Source organism: Theobroma cacao, chromosome 10 (genome assembly GCF_053813885.1).
Source record: "Theobroma cacao isolate CCN51 chromosome 10, ASM5381388v1, whole genome shotgun sequence".
Classification (NCBI taxonomy): domain Eukaryota; kingdom Viridiplantae; phylum Streptophyta; class Magnoliopsida; order Malvales; family Malvaceae; genus Theobroma; species Theobroma cacao.
Window position 1 is genome coordinate 218,071 of NC_142648.1, and position 16,591 is coordinate 234,661.

A 16,591-nucleotide genomic window follows, 5' to 3' on the forward strand; every position below is an offset into this window, starting at 1 on the left:
TCCAATGGTGTATTTATTGAAGCAGAGCAAAGCCAGGAAGGAACCAATATTAGTTTTCATGGGCCAAGGAGATGTGAGTGACTGATGGAGGAGGGTCTGGCCCAGTAGTTTTTTGAAACTAAACCACATTGTCCTCAAAACCTTACGCTCAAATTACTAATAATGATGGACTTGAATTATTATATAGGTCTTAACAATTATATTCATATCTGATATGAAATGTGAGGTATCACAGTTCCAACCATAGCGACTCTTATGTCATTTCTCTTTAATGTTGTAGCTTCGTAAGATAATTGTTATCCAGGTAGTATCTCAGGAGTCTGCATCAGTCAAACATGAAACTGGATTGATTCAACTGTTTAAGCACAAAGTAGCATCTACACTTTCAAACCAACACAATAACAAAGACATTCTACCAGCACCTAATGATCAGAATATGAAAGAATCATCTGAAGGTGCTTTCTCGCACCCAATTAGGCAACGAACATTCAGAGTTAAAGCTAAGATCCTTTAAGGTTCTTTTTGATTTTACAGGACCTGGAACACCCTTCAGGCTAGGGGATCTCTGCTGATAAGCGCTAGGCCTGCTACTGATCCTACAACTGTTGGGCACATCCCTTGTAATAGAAGATATGAGAGAGAGCTTGTTCTTATATGGTGAGTAGCTTTCAGACTGAGTATCAAAACTTCCAGGCCTTAGCTTTGGCGAACTCATTGATCTTACCTTTGCCTTAGCAGATTGTGTAGCAGCCATGTAAGTTGGAACTACAGGAGAGGTATAAAAAGAGTTGTCTTCTCCCAAAGAACACTGCTTTCTATGAAATGATCTTCGTGGAACCGGTAGGGGAGAATCCAATCCTTCCATATGATACTGTCGCGGAAAGGTCTTCAGTCTTAGTTGTTTAGCTCTGTTTTCCTCCGCAGGCTTGGGATTTGAATTCCAAACTGAGTCCAAATCTTCAAGTTCTTTACTTTTACTCACTTGAGTATCCACCCATTGGTCTAACCAGTACTTTAATCCTCCATTACCCTTGTTCTGCTCTGATTCTGTTGACTTCTGCAATTTACTTTTCTAACTCCTGAGAACAATGCACTAGGTATATAAAAATTTCAAGACAGATATTTCAAGCCAAAGAGGGTTACCCGATGAACATATGAGTATTCCTTTATCCGCTCCCTTTTGATGGCAGCTTCTTTCTTGCTTAACACCATTGCATCTGCCTCTTCCTTCGTCAAAATGCTATCATCCCATCTTTTGTGACTGTTTGTGTCCACCTGTAATTTTTTTGAACATTTTTTCCACTCCAATTAAATGGAGCCCTTCTCACATCAAGAAAGAAATTTAAATGGTGCATACCTTAATAATCTTGTCTTTCAATGTTAGCAACTGTTTGTCTTCATCAGACTGCCAAATGCCTTCTGCCATTTCGAATCTCCTTGCACAGACCTGAGACTGAATACTTACAATGGATTGTAAGCATTTTAGAGTATTCATTGCTTGTCGTCTCACAGCCCAGCCTCGGATGATTGCTTGAAGCATCACTATCCCCTTCAATGCCCGCAAAGCTTTCCTTGCCTACAAGTTTTCTCCATAAGAACTTTAAAATCCAATATGAGTTAATCAATGGTGGAATTTATGTTCATAATAGTTAGTGTGATTTGTTTTGGAGGACCACTTCTGACTGAGACTACTCACTTAATAAAAGTGCATATGCAAATTTTGTTGTAATATAGTAATTCTTTTCCCAGCCAAACTCACACCTGAGTTTTCCTGATTTATCACAAGGAACTACAATGACAAGTCACTGACAAACAACTAATAGGAAAGAAGGAAGTTCAGTAAGGATGCATAAAGAGAACTTACAAGGTAGCCCCGGAAGGTAGCCTGGATTTTAATGGCAGCAAGTTCTTGGATCTTCTTCCTCTCATGCTGATCAGCAGATGGAGAGGAACCGGGTTGAAAATTCACTATGTATTCTTCTGCTTCTCCTTCACATTTATGGTTAGACTGAGGGGTACCAGTGAGCCGAACGACCTCGGCTGCTACCTGAGCAGCTGCAACAGCTGCTTCAGCAGCAGCAGCTGTGGCAATAGCCACAGTTAAAGCATGCTTCTCCTGATCTTCATCTGTTTCAATTTTAGTCTTGTCTCTTGGTGGTGATGCAGCTGCAAGGGATGCCAACCTTTTGGTCCTAAACCTTCCAAACATCCATTTCCTTCTTTTCTCCTTCTGAGAGATAAATAACATTCATGACAGCCATTCATACAGAGAAACAAGAAAAATCAGTAAAGAGCAAAGTTACCTTTTCTGTTGTTGAAAGTGTCTCAAAGAGAAAGAACCTCTTCACTAGATTGAACCAGCTCTTCTTCTTAGCCATTGAAGAACTACAACTTCAGGCAAAAGTTTAGTTATTTTCAGTAATTATGAATCTTTTACAGTTCTTCAGCTTATCCTAAGCTAACCACAAAATCATTCTTGCAGAGAAGGGAAAAAAGCTGAAAAATGGAGGAAAGCTAGAACAGGAAGAAACACATAGAGAGAATGAAGTATTTGCTCAATCATTTTGAAAGAAAGAACCAAAGTTTTTGAAAGCAATTAACAAAAAAGTCAAAAGAGATACTATAGTGGCAAAATCCATATAGATTGTGCACAAAAGTTGCTCTGAATTCTTACCCATTTCCTAGAATCCCGTGATTCGGAGAATCAAACAGGAATCACCGCTTCAAAAAGCTTTGGCTCTTGGGAAATTGGATATCTGAGATTGAGATAGGATAGCCGTGGAATTTAGATCAACCATTCTTTATTACACCAAATACCAAGAAAAGTGGTAGTGAAGGAATTGCCATCAGATATAACTTCAGAAATCCATATTTGTCCTTGAAAAACTGAAACCACTAACACCCAAAAGTCGGTTAAATTCATCAGTTGATGATCATCTCTAGCAATGCACAATTAGATATTTGTCCAATGATTCATATTTTTTCCATCCTTTTCATGATGAGTTTCATCTGTTCAAAGTTGTGGGCCTTCCAAGAAGTCACTGTAGGTATTTATTTTTCATGGAGGGAACCTCTTCAATGAATTATGAGAAAGGCTTTTTCAGCTTCATGGGGCCTCTCCATCCTTTTCCAACCCTCCACTTTTTCTCGAGTCCTAACAGACATTTGAACATGTCTGTTGGGAATGAAATTACTCAACTATCCTTCACTTAATTCTTTCTTGAGGAAGGAACATGGCACTGCAATAGCAGCAGGTGTGTGGTTTCACCTTGCTGCTTGTCAGAATTCTATTTAACTTCGGGGTCCAAGTGCAACCATAGACCGTACTCCAATAAATCCTCAATTTTGCTATATAAAATGAATTTGATAGAGAAAGTAGCTAGGATTTCTTATAGTGCTGTTGCTTGCATTTTGCAGGATATGTGATCTCAAGGCTGTAGAGTGGGACCAATCACACCTTCCCATTCACCAAATTTTTGAGGCATTGAAGTTCTGATATCGATATTTTCAGCTTACCCCTATCTTCCCTCCGATTCATTATGGAGAAACTTCAAGACATATCCAAGTACTTTGGCTTGAAACTATGAACCACCTGACAGATTGTCCAGATTAACACCTTGGGTGTTTGCATTACTCTTGTTAAGAGTAAGGCAATGATAACCTTTACCTTTGCCCTCAAGTTAAAGTTATCATTCTTTTTAAGAAAAATATGGACCATTCCTTAAAAACAAGTACTACACTGAGATACTATTATGCGCACACCAACATTTATACACATACATATACTGCCATTATTGAGGGCAGTGGGGGATGGGGAAGAGAGAGAGAGAGAGAGAGAGTGTCATTGTTCTCAATGTGCAAGGATGAGAGATTTTAGGAGAAGAAAACAAAGCAGCCTTGAGTTGTGGAGGGGAATGACAGCTGTGAAAGGGCCCAAACTTGAAAGAATGAATAGTCACAAATCATCATACAAGCTTATAGTCTCATACTCAGCTTTTATAAAAGAACAAGAATAATTCTCTTTCCTTTTCAGAACACCAAAACCCCCCCTGAGTCTCTGACTCTAACTTCAAACTATGAATTATTTCTGAGGTTTGAAGTCATATTAAGGAAAAGAAAAGAGATATATTTAAGGTGTTTCAGATGCACATGAGTTAAGTTTTGTTAATTATAATCAAATGGGTAAAGATATAAGTATTTTGGTTAATCAAGGCAAATATTATATATGCAATCACAGGATAATAAAGTCAAAACGCCTCCAATAATAATGAATTAATTATGCATAATTCATAGTTTATTCTAAAATCATTGTTTTCAGAAGGCAGTTATGCAGATGTATAGAAGAACTTAATTAGTTGTAATATCTCTGGCAATTACAAACTAGCAGCTTCAGCTAGAAGCTTAAACTGAAGATCTGGAAAAGTTATGAACATGCTGAAATGACCATCACTAGTCCTTTGACCACATTTTTTACATACTGTCTAACTACTAAAGCTTTAGCATTATGGCATTGCTAATGCCTTTGTGACCAATTATGGCATCTTTTCCTTTCCAAATATATTTGTTTTTCCCTCGGCAGGTGGAATGGCAGAAGGGCTGCAGGAGAAACAACCCATCATGTATGACAACCTTTCTTGATGTACCATGAAAGTTGGGGGTCTAAATTAGCTAGGCTGCTAGCACTTGAGCCTTGAGAAGAAAAAAAAATCTGTTTCCAGCTTCAAGTTTCAACCCTTGATGAGATGCTTGAAATTCATGTTATAAAACTGTGTCAGAAACTAATGCAGAAGCCAAAATGCAAGGGGTAGAGGACAGTCATTATTGGCTGACAAAATTCCTGATAAGGCTTGAAGCCCCACTATGAGAAACTTTGAGAGGCATATGTGTTTTGTAAGTTAGAAGCTTGCCAAAAAAACCATTAATTACTAACGTTGGCTGTTGCTTGGTGAAGATGATAGGAATTGGAAAGTGGGAACCAAGCAGCACATGTTAGCTCCAGGTTTTTCCTTGATCCCATGCTTTACCCAAAAATATGCATGCAACCAACACTATGTGGTACCCATGGACTCCCTTTTCTCTTTGCAAGAACGATAAAAGTTGGAAAAATGCACCAAGCCCCATTGCCTGTGACTTTAACTTTATGTGTGGAAAATGCATCAAAAGATTGATTGAATTGCACATGTTAGAGAAGCTAATATGATTACCAACTAAAAAAAAGACAAAAGAAATATTTAATCATTCATCTAACTCATAATTACTTAGGATATAAGAAAGAAAAGGAGTTTGGCATGAGAATTCGTATCTTCTTTTACATTACTGAGAAGATTGAATATCCATTTTCCTCAAGTATGGTAAATTTCTTGAGAAAAGAAAAGAACCCAATTCACATTGAGCCCAACAGATTCAAAAACTAAAACTATTGAGTCCAGTAGCCATGAATGGACTATTTGGATCCATTTGAGCTTTTGGCCCAAAACAAGAGTTAAGTGAACAGCGTAGCTGTCTTGAGTTCTGAATGCATTAGTCAGCAGAACAGAACAGTCACTCAACAGTTGGTTCTTTCTTCAACCCCGACAATATCTTTTCGAGAACTTTTAACTTCTGGTTTATCTTTATGAAAATTTAGTCGCTCAGCATATCACCACCCGGAGCCTTGCTAGTTGCTGCTTAATCTTAGCATAGCAGCGTTTTCTTTGAGGCAGCCAACTAGCCAAAGGTGAGAGCTTTAGTTTCATGACTATGTGGAGTGCTCAAATGGGTGTCTTTAGTTTTGAAAAGAATGGAATTTGCACTTCAGTTTCTAGCCAGAAACCATTTCCTCCAAGTGGGTTCTTGAATTGTTGGAGACCAACTTGTGGGGTCGCCTCGAAGAATTCAAGCAAGAAGAAATGGAGTTTTGCTTTAAGAGTGGTTGATTCCGGTGGAGGGATTCTTGAGAAAGAGCTCGATTTTAAGCCGTCTTTTGATGAGTATTTGAAGACTATGGAGTCTGTTAGGGAGAAGAAGCAATCTTTGAAATCAAATAGAGGCAATTCCATTGAAAAATCAAACAGAGGCAAGTCAAAGGATGATTCAAGGAGAAAATTTGGGGAGGAAGAAAAGGTGTCCAAGGTTGTTGAACACAATGAAGTAAAAATGAAAAGTAAAGAAGCTACCAGAACTAGAAGCAGAAAGGCATTGCTTGTGAAAGGTGAAGATGATGATTTGAAGGCGGAAACAGATGAATACAAGAATTTTGAAGGATCGAATGATGTTGTGGATAAGCCACAAGTTTCACGAATTAAAATGGAAGGGAGAATAACAAAATTAGCAAATTTGTACGTGCTCTATGCCCTGTTTCTTCTTCTTCTTCTGCTAGTCTTTTTATTCTAATTTAAATATTATTTGTGTTCCAATAACAATATTGTTTATATGGATAGAGGCAAATATGATTCAAAATCAAAAAGTGATGAAGGAGATGTGAGGTTGATGAAGTTTGGGGAGTTTTCTGAGGAAGTAAAGATGTCCAAAATCGTTAAATGGAATGGAGTAAACACGATGAATGAAGGAGCAAGAAGAACTAGAAGTAGAAAGGCATTTCTTGAAGAAGATGAAGATGATGATTTGAGGATGGAAAGATCTGCCTTCAAGAACTTTGAAGAGTCCAATGATGTTTTTGATAAGCCAAGAGCTTCAAAGATGGAAATGGAGGAGAGAGTTCAAAGATTAGCAAAGTCGTATGTACCCTATGGACCTCTTTCTTCTTTTCTGCAAGTTTCCTTCCTTATGTTTGCAATTTGGTGATGTTATTTATATGAAGTGATGATCAATCTTTTATAATGATAACAAGGTGTAAGCTACATTCTTTGTTTTTACCTATCAAAATTTTGAACATTTCTAAGTTGTTATTTTTTTTAACTATTTTTTCATTTATTCTTTATGGTTTACTAATTACTGTAGCATCTGGTTATTTGAATTGATCAAAGGATTAAATGGAGTAAGATAAGTTTTAGACAAGGGAGAGCTATTAAGATTTGATTCAATTGTGTGAAGACAGTTTTGGATTTATAAGTTTTTCTTTTTATAGGAGAAAAAGAATCTTGTGAGTTGATAGCTGAAGTTATATCATGCCAGAGAAATTTCATTTTGCCTTAAGTGCTTATTGCTAAAATCTTGATTGTCAACATTTTTGTTGTGCCTAGGATCCATCTTAGTGAATGTCATTTGTCATGGATTATATCCATTTTTTTCCCTGTTAATTACCGGTTTCTATATTTGTAGTTCAGTCAGGTTTTATAATGGTCTCAGTCATCTTAAAGTAGTTTGTTTTAACAGGTTGAATGGTGCAGACATTGATATGCCTGAGTGGATGTTTTCTAAGATGATGCGGAGTGCAAAAATTAAATTTACAGATTATTGTATATTAAGGGTGATCCAGGCATTGGGTAAACTAGGGAACTGGAGGCGGGTACTTCAAGTCATCGAGTGGCTTCAAATGCGCGAGCGCTTCAAATCTTACAGGCTCAGGTATTTTCCTTCCCCCAGCCCCATTAGTTTCTAATTTTGTACAAATTTGAATCAATAACGTTTGCAAACATTCTTAGTATTTTTTATTTAGAAATGGAGTGCTACCTGTTTATTCTTTCCCTTTTAATTTTTACAAATTGTGCGTGGTGTATATGTCTTTTAACGAGGTATAACTTTATGATGCAGACATATTTACACAACTGCACTTGATGTGCTTGGGAAAGCAAGGAGACCTGTGGAAGCTCTTAACATATTTCATTCAATGCAGGTAATACACTTCAATTCCCATCTATATGGCTCATGAAATGCATTTAGCTTGATGAAAGGTTTATTTGACTCTACTTTTTTTTTTCTCCCAATCTACTGCAGCAACAAATGGCTTCATATCCTGACATAGTCGCTTATCATTCCATTGCTGTCACTCTTGGGCAAGCTGGGCATATGAGGGAACTCTTTCATGTTATTGATAGCATGCGATCTCCTCCCAAGAAGAAATTCAAGACAGGGCTAATTGGAAAGTGGGACCCGAGATTAGAGCCTGATATTGTGGTTTACAATGCTGTCAGTAATAAGTATTAGTATACCTAAATACTATCATCTTCAGAAACCGATTAGTCATCTTTGGTTTGATTTTATGCAGTATTATAGGTGCATATAAAGAATGTTCATATTTTTCTTGTGTATGCAGGTCCTAAATGCATGTGCTCGGCGGAAACAGTGGGAGGGGGCATTTTGGGTTTTGCAGCAGTTAAAGCAACAACACTTACAGCCTTCCGCTACGACTTATGGACTTGTAATGGAGGTGATTAAAATTACAAAACTTATTTTAATTATAGGTTCAGGTTTTTGTATTATAAAGTGATAATAATTATTGCAACATTTTGGATGATTGTGTACATTTCTTAAATTGCAAGTGGAAGTGCCTTCAACATTTCGAAGTTTCTTGAAGATAACATCCAATGACATCAAACTAGTTTTGTTTTAAGAACTCTTACTAGCAAGCAAAAATATGGTTTTAAGGAGTAGCAGTGTATTGTTGCAGGAATGAGTTTCTAGCATGAGTTGTCATGGCTGTATTCTCTAGGATCACAACATTATGACATTGAACTAGGAAATGACTTCTCTGCAGTTTGTGATATTATGTTGTTAAATGGATTCTCTTTGTGATAAAATAGTACAACTTTTTTTGTTTTGTGTAGGTGATGTTTGCATGTGGCAAATACAACTTGGTTCATGAGTTTTTCAAGAAAATTGAGAAATCTTCTATGCCAAATGCTTTGACTTATAGAGGTATTTAATGTCATCTATTTTGTCATGGTTCCGTAAGAATGTTTTTTGAAAGTTGACTTCGCGTTATTTTCAGTTCTTGTAAATACCCTTTGGAAGGAAGGTAAGATAGATGACGCTGTATTGGCTGTTCAAGGTATGGAAAAAAGAGGAATTGTAGGTTCTGCTGCTCTTTATTATGACCTTGCTCGCTGTCTTTGTAGTTCTGGAAGGTGCCAGGAAGCACTGATGCAGGTATTTCTTTTTAATGCTTAATTTGTTTAGTACATTTATTTTATTTGTGCTTGTCACCATTTGAAGCAATTTCTGCTCAGGCCTTCTACATTTATTTTTGGAAAAGTTATTTATGAGTATTTAGGAGCTTGAAGAAATTTACAGTTGAAAGAATATGCAATAAACTATTAAGGTAATGTCTATCACTTAACCAAAGCATTGGCTAATGCGTTATTGCATTTTGTCTCTTACAGATTGAGAAAATATGCAAGGTTGCTAGTAAACCTCTGGTGGTAACTTATACTGGTTTAATTCAAGCATGTCTAGACTCTGGAAACATTCAAAATGGGGCATACATCTTCAATGAAATGCAGAACTTTTGCTCTCCAAATCTTGTCACTTGCAACATCATGCTAAAAGCTTATCTGGATCATATATTATTTGATCAAGCGAAAGATCTCTTTCAGAAGATGTTAGAAGATGCAAATCAAATCAGCAGTAAATCTGATTATTTGCATCGAGTGATACCTGATAGTTATACGTTCAATATCATGTTAGATGCATGCGTTCAACAGAAGAGGTGGGATGAGTTTGAGCGTGTCTATAGAAAGATGTTGCACCATGAATTTCACTTCAATGCAAAACGTCATCTCCACATGATACTGGATGCTGCCAGAGCTGGAAAGGTCCTTGCAAAATTTGTCCATGATTAGAATGTTTCAAACAACCTTGCTTTTATTTTTGGCCAAGTGTTATTGAGACCTGTTAACATTTGCAGGGGGAACTAATTGAAACAACTTGGGAGCACATGGCAAGGGCTGATAGGACCCCTCCTCTGCCTCTGATCAAAGAAAGATTTTGCATGAAGTTGGAGAAAAATGACTACATTTCTGCTCTTTCATGTATTACCATCCATCCTTTGAGGGAGTTACAGGCATTTTCCAAGTCAGCATGGTCTAACTTATTCAAGGACAATGCCTCTCGTTTCCGGAAGGATATTATTGTAGGATTAGTTGATGAGGTGGAGAACATTCTTGGCAGAAGTGATTCACCAAACCCAATTCTTCACAACCTACTAACATCTTCTAAAGAATTTTTGAGGACTCATTGGACATCTGCTGATGCCAATCTAACACAAACTGTTTGTACAGTCGAATCTACTAAACCTTTCTAAATCTCCATGAAATGTACCTTTTTATATAAAATTGATCTTGTCCAGTGTGGCATGTAGATGTCAATTTTTACAGCACTTGGATCATGAGTGAAGAAATGAATCTATCGGCAAGACATACCAGCAAGGAAAGATTGAATTGCTGTTGTGATACGTGTTCACTGGCTACCTGCATGAGTTACTTTCTTGCATTATTAATGGCATCTAATCTAAAGACTACTCGAACTCATTGCTTCTTTGTTTTCAGAATACACATTCAAGCTGCTCCATTCACATTCAACAATTTCTGGCAAGATGACAATGTGTCATTGGATTGTGATTTAAACAACAATGTCGTATCATGTTTTTGTTCTTATAATGAATTGAAACAATATACTATATCTTTTATTAGAAATTATTTGTTGAATGTCACCAAACTATGTGAGCATAGAGACTGTCTACCTTTTCCCCTTTTGGTAAAAGATCTGCTGCCTTGTCCTTAATAAAGAAGTACTCTTTCCCTTCCTTTTTCTGATTTATCTTTTTTTTTTATAATATTTTTAGATATTTAATATTTTTATTTTTATTATAAATTTTTTTACTTTTTCATATTGTAATAATTATCTATTATATTATAACTCTTTTCAATTTGAATATAAAATATATCAAGATTAAAGACTTTTATCTTAATTTTCATGAAAAATTAAAGCATGAAAATAATCAATTTACATTGTCAAACATGAGAAGAAAGAATTGTACTACAAGTTATCTTCAAACTTCTTTCAAAAGGAAATAAAAAGGGGAACTTCACCAAGAAGGAGATACATGGTAATAGTGTTAAAAAGAAAAAGAAATAATAATTTGTAAAATCTTCCGCGCACCCGAAACTAATAAACCTGTCTGTATATATATATGCTTGCAATCGCATCTGACAAAACCGCTAAAGCTCTCTGCTCTTTCACCCAAGTGTGTGTTCGTTACTTCTCGTCTCTTCTCCAGAGAATCTCTGTTCCAATATCAGACAAGAGACAAGCTTCGTTTTTCGAAACAACCCATCCTTCTAATTTGTCTTCTGCTTCTTGTTTTCTGTGTTCCTTCATTAAAAGCTTCGTTTTTTTCTTTTTGGGTTGGAGAGTTGCATATTGAGTGATCAAGGGGCGATGGGCAATTGGAGATATCGACCGCACCGAAGATTTTACCGCCAAGATAGAGCTCCTAAATACCCTCCTTCTTATCATGAACCTGAACCTTCTGTTTCTGGTACTCCTCCTATTTCTTTTACATACGTATAACTGTACTGTTTTATGATTCTATGCACATTGTGTTTTCAATCTTTTCTGTGAATTTGGTTTTCTATAGTTGTTGGTTTTACTTGAATTCTCTCTTTCTTACATTAAATTGTGATTTTTTTACATAATTTTATTGATTAAATAGATTCCAGAACAAGTCGCAAGCATTAAACGTTGTATGTCTTTGGTATTTGAAGATGCTACACAATTGATACAGCATCGAATCGGGGTCATGCTTTAAGGGAAGGAAAGAATGATTCACAGAAAGGGAGGACTGTAGATGGAAAAGAAATTAACTTTCTTTGTTTGACAATTAGGTGTATTTTTGGCATATTCCATAGAATTATAAATTGGTTTTGGAAAGCATGAAAGATATTACAAGTTACTAAACTTATATGATTTACATGTTATTCCTAATTTATTAGTAATTGCCTGTTTGATTTTAACTTAAAATTTTGTTGCATGGGCTTTAGCCGCTGGACTATTCTCATTAGTTTTCTGTTAATGGCTATATTTACCAATCAAATATTGGACATGGCATTTACTGTTTTCATTACTGTCTACATTCCGTTTTGCAATGTGTGTGATTCTTTTCTAATTGTATTTTTCTTCTCTTAGAGTTTTGGAATGATGGTGTGCCTTTGTGGGAGAAGAAATTCTGCACTTTAGTTGGATTGGTATCATGGCGGAAGATTGTTGATGCCAAGAAGTTCATGTGCTACAATGATAATGTGCTCAATTGGGATGACTCAGCTGGAGAAGAAGCATTTCAAAATGCAAAAAAGCGCTATTGGGCAGAGATTAATGGCCTCGCCTGTGACATTCCTACTCCTGATCCAGATGTTTTTATTGATCAAATAAATTGGAATCCTAATATCGATCCTGAATTGATTATGGATTTAGAACAAGAATACTTTGCTGCCAAAGACAAAGATGGCAAGGTAGTACATGAAAACAAAACTGCGATGAACCTTTCATCTGCTCCTTCAGAAGGGTGTAATGCAAACCCTTATAAAGTTGAGAATCCTTGGGAATGTAACAACGATATTCAGGGTAATAGTGGTTTAAAGGATCTTGTAGGCTGGGGCCAGCCGGTTAGTAAAGTTGATGGCTCTAGGAATTTAATTAGTAATGGAAATGATCCCTGGGATAATGGCATTACTCAGGGAAATGAAAGTGGAAAGCACAACTCATGGGGAGATTATGGGTCAAGGGATTGGAATACCGGCAACAATTCATGGGGCCATAGCTGTCAAGGCATTGGCTCTGGGAAGGATGATGGATGGGGAGACTTCAAACGGAATTCTTGCCGAAGGAACCAGCAGTATAAAAGGTTGCCTAATGGGGATAATTCATGGGACCGTAGTTTTGTTCAACACAATGGAGCTGCAAAGGATCAGGGGTGGGGAGATTATGGGAGAAATTCATGGGGTTGGAAACAGTGGGAGAACAAGAATATTGGGTCAAGAAAGGTGGACTTCAGAAAAACTAGCAGCAGTGGTGGAGCGTGGCATGGTGGTTCCCGGAAGAGGGAAAGTTCTCATCAGTATATATCTGGTTACAATAGCCACAGGTTCCAACGAGATGATAATCAGACAAGTCATTGCTGGAGGAATGGGAAACCTACGAAGAGGGTTAGCTTTGCGCTTGAGTAGCCAATGTTGCTGACCAAAAACTGCTTTCTGGATGCTACCAGATTCTCTGTCCATCAAGCCATTAATACCTTTTCACTTCATTTATGGTCTCATGAGCAGGGATGATGGTGTCCTTTTGTGCAGTTCATTCAACAGCAGAGCATATAATAGTGAACCTTTCCCTGCGTTTCAAAAGAGCACGGGCGGTTCATGCATTTACCTTTCGTTAAAATAGGCGTCTTTGTTTTGATACATGAGAGAAAATTTGCCTCGAGCAGTGCTTTTCTTTTTAGTAATGTTCCACCGTGATAAATAGCTATGGTTCTTATGGAGCAAGGGTCTTGGTATAACCATTATGCTTCTTCATTTGTAATTGCTCAACTTGATTGTGAACTTGCATAATTGCAGGGGACGCCGGGGCGTTGTAAAGGCACCTGGATTTTATGAAAGACACCAATCGTGGCGAGATTGAAAACCCCACTAAGGTGAATCACCAATCTTGGCAAGGTTGAAAACCTCATTAAGGTGAAAAATAGCCAAAATCCCACTTTGGTTGGTTAAGTCAAAGATACTAAAACCTCTTACTCTTTAAAAGAGCCTAGAGAAATAAGCACTCCTGCTTAAGAAAATATTATTTATTAACTTTCAATTCTGAATGAATCATCACTAAGCCTAAGGGTCCTATTTATATTATTATAGGCCCAAAACTTAATAAAACTCTACTCCTAGTTATCTAATACAATTAGAATAATTAATAAAAGATTTAAATAAAATAGGTGTTCTATTCTTAAATAGAACATGACTATCTTAATTAAATACTAATTTTTAAAAGTATTAAAATAAAAATAAGAAAAGAATCCTAATCTAAATAAAATAAAGAAAATAAATCATAAATAAACTAAATTAATAAAAACTAAATACAATCCTAGACGCTCCTGCGTCATTCTCCTCGGGTCAGAAAAACTCGGCTCTGACGAGTAGGCCTGGACATACTCCATGTTGATGTCTGGATCCATATATTGTCATAGTTCATACCAACCATTTGATCAATTCATCCATTGTTTTGAAGGTTGTTTTCCATTCATCTCCAAGTCGTATTCGAATTTGTTGATCTCTTTTCTTCAAATCCATCTTCAAAAACACTTTAGAGCCAATAAACATGTAATCCAATCGAGGGATAGGAAAATCATACTTAACTGTAGTCTTGTTAACGGCATGGTTGTCCACAAAGCTTCTCGATAAGTTTCCCGAACTTTGGTTGATCAATTTTGTTTGACCATCATTGGATAAGGATGAAGACACTTTATTCTCTTTAGAGACTAATAAGAGACATAAATGGTTTGACTTACAATAAGCTTTGCTTAAGCTAGGCACAGTGATGAGTGCTTTAATTTCCTCTTGTCTCTTTGGTCGGTCTTCTGGCTTTAATGGAGTCAGCATAATTTTTACTCCATCCTTGATGAAGGAATAAATATTCTTGTATCCATCATAGTGAGCTCGACGATCATATTGCCATGGTCGTCCTAACAACAAGTGGCATGCGTCCATTGGGATAACATCACACCAGACTTCATCTTCATACTTACTTCCAATAGAGAATTGAACACAACAGCGCTTTATTACCTTAACTTCGTTTCCTTTTCTCAGCCATTGTAGCTTGTAAGGATGAGGATGTACTTCGGTTGAAAGTTTCAACTTTTCTACCATGTAGTTGGCAATAACATTTTCACAGCTTCCATTATCAATAATGACATTACAAACCTTCCCTTGGGATGTGCACCTTGTATAAAATATGTTGTGACGAAGCCAACTTTCATCTTTAGTCATCATGGTAGTGTTAAGGTTACGACGAACAATAAGAGCTTCTCCATGGTCAGCAGAAACTTCTTCTATCTCTTCGTCATCATACTCATCATAGATTGGTTTTAATTTTTCCCAATTCACATAATCTTCTTCTTCTTCTACTAAGAAAATAATTCTTCGATTCGGACAATCAGAAGCAATATGTCCAAATCCTTAGCATTTGAAGCACTTTTTGTTGACATTAGAAGCACGAGTAAAAGTAGTCTTTTTATCGTTACTACTTGCAATTTTAGAAGAGTTTACCTTTGGAGGCGGAATGGTTACTGAATTCTGACTTTCATCGTTTGAGGTAGATTCTTGTTGTCTAGATGAACTCATTGACCTTTTTCGTGATTGTTGTTTTTCAACCTTTAATGCTAATCTGATGACATCATTTAGGTTCAAATATGGTTGTAGTTGAACAACATCTGCAATTTTAACATTGAGACCCCCAAGATAACGAGCTACAATTTGTTCTTCAGGCTCATGGACATCGCACTTCATGTGAAGTTGCTCGAACTCCATTGTATATTCTTCCACCGTCATTGTTTTTTGCCTCAAGTTATGAAATTTGATAAAAATTTCTTGTCGATAATGCTCAGGAAGGAACTTACGCTTGAATTCTCAACGCATCTTATCCCATGTTCTGATCTTGTGGCGGCCTTCTCTTTCTCGTTGTCTTTTGAGATTTTCCCACCAAATAGAAGCGTGTTTTTTCAATTTAATTGCCACAAGCTTCACACGTTTTTCATCAGGAATATCTTTGAGCTCAAAAACTCTTTCTACTGTGTATAGCCAGTCAAGGAAGTCATCAGGATGAAGTCTTCCTTCAAACTCAGGAATGTCGACTTTGATTCCCAAATCTCTGGTAGCAGCAGTTCTCAAGCGACGAATAGGTACTTCTTCATCAGAGGACGAATTTTGATGAAACGGGTTGGTGTCATTCTCTTCATCACTAAAGTTGCTATTATTTATTTGAGCATCACGTCTTGCGAGTTGCTCTTGTAATTCTTGAATTTGCTGACGTAGTTCTGCAATCTCAATCTCGTGATCATCTCTTTGACGATTTTGACGTCTTGACGGCATTTTAGTTTATGGTGATGATGTTATGGTGATGAAGAAAAGAAAAAAAAAAGATGATGATATAACTATAAAGTAATAAAATTACCCGTACAGGGAGTATCGAAACTTGACAGTGAATCTGAACTTATGCAGTGAATAATAATCCTCCCGCTCTGATACTAAACTGACGTCGAGGTGTTGTAAAGGCACCTGGGCGTTATGAAAGACACCAATCGTGGCGAGATTGAAAACCCCACTAAGGTGAATCACCAATCTTGGCAAGGTTGAAAACCCCACTAAGGTGAAAAATAGCCAAAATCTCACTTTGATTGGCTAAGCCAAAAATACTAAAATCTCTTACTCTTTAAAAGAGCCTAGAGAAATAAGCACTCTTGCTTAAGAAAATATTATTTATTAACTCTCAATTCTGAATGAATCATAACTAAGTCTAAAGGTCCTATTTATATTATTATAGGCCTAAATCCTAATAAAACTCTACTCCTAGTTATCTAATATAATTAGAATAATTAATAAAATATTTAAATAAAATGAGTATTCTATTCCTAAATAGAACATGACTATTCTAATTAAATACTAATTCTTAAAAG

The 16,591-nt window shown here is 36.6% G+C and overlaps 4 protein-coding genes across 5 annotated transcripts; 2 read left to right on the top strand and 2 right to left on the bottom strand.

Annotated features, from left to right (window-relative positions):
* Positions 1–325: 325 nt before the first annotated feature.
* IQD11 (IQ-domain 11) lies at positions 326–3,130 on the bottom strand. 2 transcript variants are annotated; one of them, XM_007008697.3, is made up of 6 exons: positions 2,675–3,130; positions 2,304–2,385; positions 1,865–2,230; positions 1,358–1,576; positions 1,144–1,275; positions 326–1,057 (listed from the first exon to the last, which is right to left on the bottom strand). In XM_007008697.3, exons 2-6 carry the CDS (start codon positions 2,376–2,378, stop codon positions 446–448), a joined length of 1,404 nt encoding a protein of 467 aa, XP_007008759.2. In that variant the 5' UTR covers positions 2,379–2,385; positions 2,675–3,130; the 3' UTR covers positions 326–445. The 2 variants fall into 2 exon arrangements, with proteins under 2 accessions (XP_007008759.2, XP_007008760.2); XM_007008698.3 differs by having other exon boundaries at positions 2,304–2,391.
* Positions 3,131–5,531: 2,401 nt separating this feature from the next.
* Positions 5,532–10,325, top strand: EMB2279 (pentatricopeptide (PPR) repeat-containing protein). Its single transcript, XM_007008702.3, has 10 exons — positions 5,532–6,317; positions 6,420–6,716; positions 7,315–7,506; positions 7,693–7,774; positions 7,876–8,067; positions 8,195–8,308; positions 8,706–8,796; positions 8,870–9,027; positions 9,261–9,692; positions 9,785–10,325. The coding sequence occupies exons 1-10, from the start codon at positions 5,734–5,736 to the stop codon at positions 10,178–10,180; spliced, it is 2,538 nt and encodes an 845-aa protein (XP_007008764.3). The 5' UTR covers positions 5,532–5,733; the 3' UTR covers positions 10,181–10,325.
* A 701-nt stretch (positions 10,326–11,026) lies between these two features.
* On the top strand, positions 11,027–13,415 carry LOC18585732 (uncharacterized). The gene is made up of 2 exons (XM_018129064.2): positions 11,027–11,416; positions 12,064–13,415. The coding sequence occupies exons 1-2, from the start codon at positions 11,317–11,319 to the stop codon at positions 13,098–13,100; spliced, it is 1,137 nt and encodes a 378-aa protein (XP_017984553.2). The 5' UTR covers positions 11,027–11,316; the 3' UTR covers positions 13,101–13,415.
* Positions 13,416–14,108: 693 nt separating this feature from the next.
* LOC148760204 (uncharacterized) lies at positions 14,109–14,906 on the bottom strand. Its single transcript, XM_088802487.1, has one exon. The coding sequence runs from the start codon at positions 14,904–14,906 to the stop codon at positions 14,109–14,111; it is 798 nt and encodes a 265-aa protein (XP_088658613.1).
* Between the last annotated feature and the right edge of the window lie 1,685 nt (positions 14,907–16,591).